This window comes from Esox lucius, chromosome 16 (assembly GCF_011004845.1).
Source record: "Esox lucius isolate fEsoLuc1 chromosome 16, fEsoLuc1.pri, whole genome shotgun sequence".
Classification (NCBI taxonomy): Eukaryota; Metazoa; Chordata; class Actinopteri; order Esociformes; family Esocidae; genus Esox; species Esox lucius.
This window is the reverse complement of record NC_047584.1, coordinates 2773222-2782659: the sequence shown is the minus strand read 5'-3', so window position 1 is coordinate 2782659 and position 9438 is coordinate 2773222. Positions and strand designations below refer to the sequence as shown.

At 39.3% G+C, this 9438-nt stretch overlaps 1 protein-coding gene across 1 annotated transcript; it reads left to right on the top strand.

Annotated features, from left to right (window-relative positions):
• The first annotated feature begins 5145 nt into the window (after positions 1–5145).
• zic5 (zic family member 5 (odd-paired homolog, Drosophila)) lies at positions 5146–9168 on the top strand. Its single transcript, XM_010879784.3, has 2 exons — positions 5146–6373; positions 7706–9168. The coding sequence occupies exons 1-2, from the start codon at positions 5311–5313 to the stop codon at positions 8143–8145; spliced, it is 1503 nt and encodes a 500-aa protein (XP_010878086.1). The 5' UTR covers positions 5146–5310; the 3' UTR covers positions 8146–9168.
• The last annotated feature ends 270 nt before the right edge of the window (positions 9169–9438 follow it).

The following is a 9438-nucleotide window of genomic DNA, read 5'->3' as shown; positions in this document are numbered from 1 at the left end:
ATGCCTAAAACCTTAATTTTATAGGTTCATGTATAACGGGTGGCTTGACAATCACCTCCGACATAGCACGTTCTGTGACTGGGTTAAAAAAGTTTTTAAAATAACTGTAAACATGGTGTGCGACTGTGTTTTGGGGTGTTTGGGGGGTTCTACAAATTTCATGAATTTTAAACAACAATAATTAATATAACATTAGATAGTGAGGTTTATGCTGAAACTAGAATACATTGTTTAACCAAACCAGTGGTTTATGTAGGTATTGAGCGTCTTTTCCCTACTTTTTTCTCTTACAAAACCTCAAAATAATAATAATAGCATTTTATACATTAATGGGTAGTAATACGTACTCTGCAATTCAAAACATGAGAAAATTCAGCAAATAACAGAAGCATATAATGTCGCAAATCTGAAAATAATATAGAATAACAATGTATGAGTACTTTCTGAAAATAGGCTACTTTCTGAAAATGTTTGCTAACATTTTCCCCTAGTAAATAAAATAATGTATGTTAATACCCTTAACAGCTACAGCAATCAATGAACTACCATAGACTCATGTACGTAAATGTGTTCAAATATGACACCTCAGAGTGTGCACAAATTGCAATGCCAGAATAACTCATTTTACATGAGAACAGTAGCCTACAGATTATGTTTATACTCTGTTTGTTGCATTATATTATTTATCTTCATTTAACCAGGAAAAGATCCTTGAGGTCAGAGACCTCTTTTTCGAGGGGAAACTGGCAAGAGGTCAGCAAGAATTATAGTCAGCATGCATACAACACAAGATCACAATACAATCCTTTACGGATACCTTAATTCTGCCTTTCTCCACACACGCTAACACACACTAATGCTGTAAGTAGCCTATGGTATAAGTGTGTTGATGTGATATGAATATTTGTTTTTCTGCTTATATCCCAACTCCCATTAAGACGCCTTCAGAAAGAGGGTTCACGGCCAAGGATCAGTCATTACAGACTGCAACCCTGGAGCAGGTGAAGCAATTATGGTTAAGTGCCTTGTTCAAGGGCAGCTCGATAGATCCCGTTGTTGGCTGCAAGATTTAAACTAGTACGGTGGCCAAAAGCCACTCAGCAATGACAACTCATAAAGCGATTCCATGTCTTCCAGTAGTCAAGACGACGTTGCATAATAGTAATTTAAAGAAAATATGTGTGTTAGTCAGTTTCGTACTACGCTTAGAAAATGTCATGGGAAACACATTCTAGTTTAATGTTTCCCTTGTAGTTGGTTTTGGTTTGTTGGATGCAGTCTGTAGTAACCATCTGTAGTTATATATATGTATATCTATTTATGTATGTATAAAAACATTGTCATACACACACACACACACACACACAAACGTAAATATTCCCCAAGCATAGTTTTGCACACGTGTACATAGACACATGTTCAAACTCACATGCCCACGAGGTGCTAAATATTCAGACAGCATTTACCTTTTTTTTGTGTGGAACTGCGTTGGTGGTTTGTCCATACTGCCTAAATCGTTTGATTAGTATAGCAGGCTTAACCGAAAATAATGCCTATTGTCTTTTAACGGCAATCCACAACATGAGTGTAGCCTCAATGCAAAACATATTGTCATAGGCCTATACACATTATTGCCGATTAGTAATAATTTCCTTAAGATCCCAGTGCGCATTACAGTACAGAAAATAGTTGTGAGTAATTTCACCACACGTGGGTGAGTTTGGTGACAACTAAAAATTTCAATTCATTAAAGGAATACCTAAAAGCCTATTGGTCCCTCGCTTTAATTGTCATATAGTCTAAAGTCACATCTGAGCAAGAAACATCGCTTGTCTCCGAAAACATTGCCAACTCCCAAGGCCGGTTACTTCAGCGATACGTTTCACCCAAAGCGCATGCTATATGGACTAAAAACAGGCACCAACAATCTACACACTGAAGTGAAAGGAAGTTTACTTACACTTCCATTGAATATAAGTCCTCCTGCTCCAAAACACATCAAACTTTCTCTTGTCCTTCTCGGCTCCCAAACACTTATAAAAAAGCAGCAAATAATGGGACGGAGAGTAGAACGTTTGAAAACGTTGGGAATCCTGTCCCTCTTTCTCAGTCCTAAAGCCGGGGCAGCCGGAGCGTTCTCTGCCATTATTCCAGGACTATTTCTCCCCGCACCACAGGACATGCAGGAGCTGATCCAAGTTCAAAGTCACGTCTGCCGACCTCTCTAAAGAACTTCTTTATTTCGGTGGAAAACCACAAAATCCCTTCCCTTGTCACTTGATAGGAGAAAAAGAAAAAGAAATTATAGAGAAAGAAAACTCAATCGGACCATAGGCGTGTATAGCGGTGGGTTCTTATTTTCTTCTACCTTAAGAAGAAAGGGGCTTCTGAAAATCCCCAAAGGCCAGTATTTCAACAGGTTACTCAGAGCCCCAAAATAGAAGACACAAAAAGAGTGAAAAGGCTTGGAGAAAAAAAAGATATATTATTAAATGTATAAACAGATGGACACAAAAAAATTAATATTTTGATTACAATTTCAACAAAATCCCAGATAAATTCTGGAATAAGATAATGCTTATGATTTGAATATGGCCTACAACAAGTAAATACAAGCATCGCATGCCCTAATGGCACAGCGCCTAATGCGGGCCAAGGGTGAAGGGAGACGGCCTTATTTCACAAGTTCTTTATTTGACAATATCAATATGTTGACGCATTGGAAGGTTATTTGTGTGGTTTCCATGACCTTGTGTTTCATAGATGTTTGGCCTATGACCTGTTAAGACCATATATGTTGCCCTTTGGACTGTTTAATAAACCTTTGTTGATGTAACAAAGCACCGATTGTTTTAAAAAGTTAAAGACCAGGCCATTCAGCTGAGCGTCTGAAGTATGAACTGGCTTTAGGAGCATTTTCTAACTAAACAGAAACATCTATGTCCAGAACTGGGCATCTGGCATTCTGTTAGGAAGTTCTGATGGGTTTCTCTTTCAAATAACACTTTTCGAATATTCTAAAAATGTTAAATGTATATGTTTTTTTGCTTAGGCTAGATTACTTAAAACATATCCATCCCTTTTATCCATTGACATTTCGCTTTACTAATATGTTTTCTCACATAATAGATTCAAGTATTTTGAGTATTTAACTCAACTCAAATGAGTTGGCATTTTTTATGGAATGCTGTAGAGGTCTCGTTGAGATTGCAGTTGTGTTATCGAGTGTGCCACTTGTTTGTATAACCTAAGAGAAACATTTATATCTGTCAACAGACAGATAGCGTTGTTCATAAAAAATTGAAGCCTATACCTGCCATGAGGGAATACGTTTTATGATAGTATGAAACACTTCTACTCGAACTATCAACGGTAATTGTTAGTTTATACCACAAATACATTTACATTTACTTTAAGCTACTGCTATTGATGTTGTTGCGCATCATCCATGGAAATATCACAATTACTTCCAGTAGAACATTCAATAGAAAGCCAGAATTAGACACGTCAAAATGCGACACCACTCCACTATGCAAATTTGTTGTAAAGTCTTGGGATCACAGAAATCGAAACATATATAACATGTAAACTTAACATGAATTGACCTTATGCTCGGACGAAAACTGCTCTCCTAAAGAATCTGTAAGACATGCATTAGGCCTGATTTATTTAGTTGTAGATGAGTGGTGGGGTAGTTTTGGGCAAATCATTTTATATTTCCACTACTTCAAGGACAAATAGCATCGAGATCCGTCAGGCCGTTAATCATAAATAGGTCTTTGAATGAAGACATTAAATCGATGACAGATAGGCCTACACGTCCTGCTGTGTGAACAGGAACAAGAGAGTGTGGGATGCAACTAAACCTCTTCTAAGATTTACAAATTTCCACTAACTCCATTTAGGTCTAAAGTGCGAAATAATGTATTTTAATTGGATCTGTTGCAACTTGTGGGTTAACTAAGTAGGTACGCACCTCAACTCGCTCTGCATGTCGCATAAAAACATTTTTGGAAAGCCCTTCTGTAATTCACTGTCATAAAAACGATTATATTATCAAATCAATACGTTTAATCACATGTATATGCATCAAATGTTGGTTACAATTTAAAATATGTATATGATTGTTATAGGCAAGATGTTTAGCTTTTGAAACCTGGCACTGTATGTGTATTTGTAATTAATTAATAAATGAGTTGGCTTTCATTACATTATAGTTTATATGTTTGTATTTGTTTTTGGCTAAGACTTCATTCTATAAAAAATATTAAATATATTTAAATCATTTCCATGTAGGATATAGGCTGTGTACGTTTTCCATCGTCTATCCAACGCACAAAATGTATGTTTTGTTTTTGCAAGGACGGTTGCACTTTATATATATATAAAAAACATTGACCCCTGAAAAACTTCATTGTATAACTAGATTATAAAGTTACCCAAACACAATTTATCATTCGGAATAGTAACAAGAAGAGATTACGTCATCAAAATCAAGTGCAAATAGCCAATTTATTTGAAATCAGACATATTTTATATTATGGTTGTGATCTTCAAGTAGAGGTTTATTGCTAATTAAAATTATAATGCATATGACTACTAAATGTTATTTATATATTTGAATATGCCAAATTGAAACTGGATTGGAATAACATTTAGAAATGTTGTATAAATATATATATATATACTCTATGGCCGTTAGTTTTAGTTCCAAAAACGTTGCTTGAGGAAAATGCTATTGTCTAGAGTATATTATTGGCTAAACATCTACAGTATTGTGTATCTGTATGTATTTATTTTTTTGACCTGTATGAAAATCCACAGTCGTTAAGCTATTTGAGTCATGATGGTAAATAAAAATGCCATATTCTTATAATAAAGTCATCCTATATTTCAGCCACGTGCACCAGCCTCCAGTAAACACAAACTCGCATAAACAGATTTGATGGTAACTTTGTGAGTACAACTTTTTGGAGTCAACAGCGATAAAGAGAGCGAGGGGGCGGAACCCTGCTGAGCCCCTGTGCTGAACGACAGCCAATCGCTTCGTTCTCTTAACTGCCAGTCACCGAAATTCGTCCAATACCCGCAGTGCCATTTCTAAACTGTATTCCCTACTGTGTCCTCCAACTGTTGTATGTTCTGCCAATCGCTTGAGGACAGAGTGGGAAAAGGAACAAGCAGAGTTAGAGTCAGGACAAAAGAAGTTATATGGACCGCTTATATGCATACATTTTAATGTTTTAGAAAATCGTGGTGGTGGGGGGAGAAACAATAGCGGTGAGTGTGGATGGACTTGACGGTGTAGTTATGGAGCCCCCTTTGAGTAAGAGGAATCCGGCGATAAGATTAGCGGATTTGGCAGCGACTCAACCTCTTCCTCATCAGAATATGACAGGCTTCCCGGGGCTAGGGGGGCATCACCCTCACTCCCACCATGCCCACCACCACCCTGGGGAGATGGGCAACGACCCCGGAGTGGCACTCACTCCATTTGGACCCGAGCACATGGCACAGACAAATGCTCTCAAACTTAGCCCCTCTCAGCACATTCAGAGCCATCCCGAAGCCCAGACCGCGGCAGCGGCAGCAGCATCCTTCACTTCTGCTCAGACCACAGTTGGTTTCCCCGTGGCTCCTCACCCCCACTCAGGCTACTCTACCAGCAGGGACTACATCCTCAGGAGAGAACTCTCAGCCTCGGCTATGCATGCACTTGGCGACCAGCATAGTTCCGCCTCCTCCCCTCATCACCATGGCATGTTCATCTCCCCAACAGGTGCTTATGGGCACACCGAGACTGGTGCCCATCCACTTTTCTCTGGACTCCACGACCAGGCGGCCCCAGGTGCTCACCACCACCACCATGCCCTCAACGGGCAGATGCGTCTGGGTCTACCGGGGGACATCTACGGCAGGCCAGAGCACTTCGGCCACAGGCCCGAGCACTATGGACCATCTTCCCTTCACAGCTACAACTCCATGAATCTCAATGTGAATATCTCTTCTGCTCCTCACGGAGCCGCGGGGGCGTTTTTGAGATACATGAGGCAGCCCATAAAGCAAGAGTTAATCTGCAAATGGATTGACCAGGAGCAAACTTTAAAGAAGCCCTGCTCCAAAACGTACAGCACCATGCACGAGCTGGTCAACCATGTCACGGTGGAGCACGTCGGGGGACCCGAGCAGAGCAGTCATGTCTGCTTCTGGGAGGAATGTCCGCGCGAGGGGAAAGCTTTTAAGGCGAAGTACAAACTAATAAACCACATCCGAGTTCACACGGGAGAGAAACCCTTCCCTTGCCCTTTCCCGGGGTGTGGGAAAGTGTTCGCACGGTCGGAGAATCTAAAGATTCACAAAAGGACGCACACAGGTCAGTGATAGTGCGCCGAATTATTTTAGGGAAAATAATAAGACCCAGTTTCTCGTAGATAACAATGATTTATTCAGAAAAGCATTTGAACTGCTGGTAGGCATGTAGTGACCACGCGTAGAAATAACGGGAAAGGGGTTTCAGGAATAGGCTACAATCATTCATACGATCGAGCTAAAGCATCACGTGATTCAATGCACATTATTTACTTTCAGAAATATATTTATTTACTCGTCAAGACGTGGAAACCTCACTTGGGGATAAGGAGAGTATGCTGTTTTGTAATTTCTTAGTGAATGAATAGCGTAGAGGCCGTTAACGTATGTAAGGCTCATGTTTCTGCTATGTTGATTTATCGACTCGTGGCAGCAGATGCAACTATCAGTTTAAACTCTATGTGCTGATTTAACTCATTTGAGTTGCTAGGGAGAGAGACGAGCAGTGGCAGTGCCCATTGAAACCTCCATGACGCAACCATCAAGCCTTTGGGGATATTGGGTTAGTTACAGATAGCAAGGCAAACGCTTTTCCCTTTTCATCACTCAACAACTCAATGTATTATATTTTTCCTTAACTAAAAAATAAATAACGATAAACACAAAAGGGCGTTCCCTACACAGTCTAAAAAATATTAAGTCATGGTAGCCTGTTGGATATTTTCCCTATTTTGTATTCCACCATTTACAATTATAACGTATTTTTAAGCACCGTCTTCTCAATGCAAACATTATAACATCGGATTGCCATTCCCGAAAAACATTAATTTAGGCATATACGTATACACTTGTTTCCTCGATACTTGTCGCTAACGTTAGCCTACACCAAAGCATCTGCATGTTTTATCCGGTCTAGCCTTCTCAACAGTGAACAGCACACGCGGTATAGACTACGGGTCACCTTAATTTCCACGTGCGTCAGTCAATCCGGAACATGCCTAGGAGTAGTAGTACATATGGGAGAGTAGTGGCGGTGGGTTTAGATCTATAATAGATAAGGTATGTCGGACAGGAAGCCCTCGCAGCAGAGTGCTGCCACACTGACCATTTATGGAGTAATTACTGGGGAAGTGGTATGTTACCAGGCAGTTAAGCAAATAACGCGATGGATTCAATTAAGGGCCTACTTTGTTAGGAAATTTGGATGTAGAATAAGGCAGAACAGAATCATCGTTTTTATTTCAAAATGAAATACAACCTATTATTATTATTATAAATTTAATGTCACACATTTAAGTCGTTCAAACAGAACTTGTGTGTTGGTACATTAACCCTTTCATGACAGTTATGAGTAATGAGTAACCATGTAAAATATCTCTATTTCCATCTCCTCCAGGGGAGAAGCCTTTCAAGTGCGAGTTTGACGGCTGCGACAGGAAATTCGCCAACAGCAGCGACAGGAAGAAGCACTCCCATGTCCATACGAGTGACAAGCCTTACTACTGCAAAGTCCGAGGGTGTGACAAGTCTTACACGCACCCTAGCTCGCTGCGAAAGCACATGAAAGTGCACTGCAAGTCGCCCCCGCCCCCCTCTGCCAACGCTTCATACCATTCCTCTACGAATCCTCTCGGCGCTCCCCTTTCGCCCGCCTCCGAACCGCACAGGAACCGGTCAGCGAACCTCTCGCCTCAGGTTACCAATCTTAATGAGTGGTACGTGTGCCAGGGGAGCGGGGGACCCAACCACCTCCACACCCCTTCCAGCGATGTGCCGACGTCGGACTCAGACGACGAGGACTCATTCAGACATTCAGACCCGAGAACAATGCTCTAATGTTTACATAAACAACTGTTCAGAAGCGAATTGTTTTCTAATGGGTCAGAAGTGTAATAAGAACGAAGTGCGTGGGGACTGCACTGACTTTAAGCATATCAATTGGCCTTTACGAAGAAAGAAATAGCGCCGCAGATGTCAGATGATAATGAAGAACAACTGCCTTTAAAACGTGCCATCTCTGTTACCTTTCAGAAAGGTGAATGTATCAATATCTCAAGAAGTCTCAATAGAGTAAAGTTACAATCACAAGTATTACTTGAGAAAAAGAAAATCATATCCATAGTCATTTTGAAAACTTTATTATTTAACATAGGACCAAGAGAAGCCAGAATGTAGACTACTGGCAACAGAAATACAAAGTCATCTTAAAGGAGCTTTTGAAAAACACTTGTCTACATGGGATGAATTTATATGCATGCATTATTTAACATGATGGTCATAACTGATAAATTATACTTAAATTGATATTTTCAATATGATCGCAACATCTCTAAATGTAACATGTCTTGTTCACCAATGTCCAATCCCAGACAGATGGTAGAGAACAGAGGTTGTTGCTCAAGCAAAGTACCTGACATGAGACTAATGAAAAGCCCATGAACACTAAACATCCCAAAATTGTGGAATTGCATTACATTTTTATTCTGAATACCTCACAGTAGATGCAAGACCTAATGTAAGCATCCAATTGATTTTCCAGCACCTGCAGACAGCAAATGACATGTTGCGCACGACTCAAATACGTCAGAAATAGGAATTAAAATAATAATGGCTAACATTCAAGTGTCTTAAAGGGTTCAAACGTAGTTTTGAGATTATTAGAATGACTATGTTTGTATGGAGTTTTGTTATATTTAAGAACTATTTAAGACTATATTTTATGCAAAAAATAAATAAATCACATCAGTGTTTCACTCGTTAAATAGTACGAGTAAGTCCTTCGAGACCCTATGTACGCGGACAGTTTTTGTCCCTGGACGTCAGATTTGTGTGTGTGTGTGTGTGTGTGTGTGTGTGTGTGTGTGTATATATATATATATATATATATATATATATATATATATATATATATATATATATATATATATATATAATTGGTTGATTCTTGTGAATGTTGTTCTTAGTCTTAATTACGAATAATATTGTTTTGTATATTGTAATTTATTTGCTGGTATAAATGTTGTACTGGATTTACAGAGACACCAAAGAATAATAATATTAATTTTGGTGAATATGTAGTAGCCTACTGATGCTTTTGATCTTGTTCTGTAAAAGAAAAAAATATTATTA

What these genes read in the sequence shown, in the direction of transcription:
- zic5 (XM_010879784.3), top strand. Translation starts at nt 5,311, where the DNA reads ATGGAGCCCCCTTTGAGTAAGAGGAATCCGGCGATAAGATTAGCGGAT. An exon ending in TCACAAAAGGACGCACACAG is followed by an intron (nt 6,374 to 7,705) that starts GTCAGTGATAGT and finishes CATCTCCTCCAG; the next exon opens with GGGAGAAGCCTTTCAAGTGC.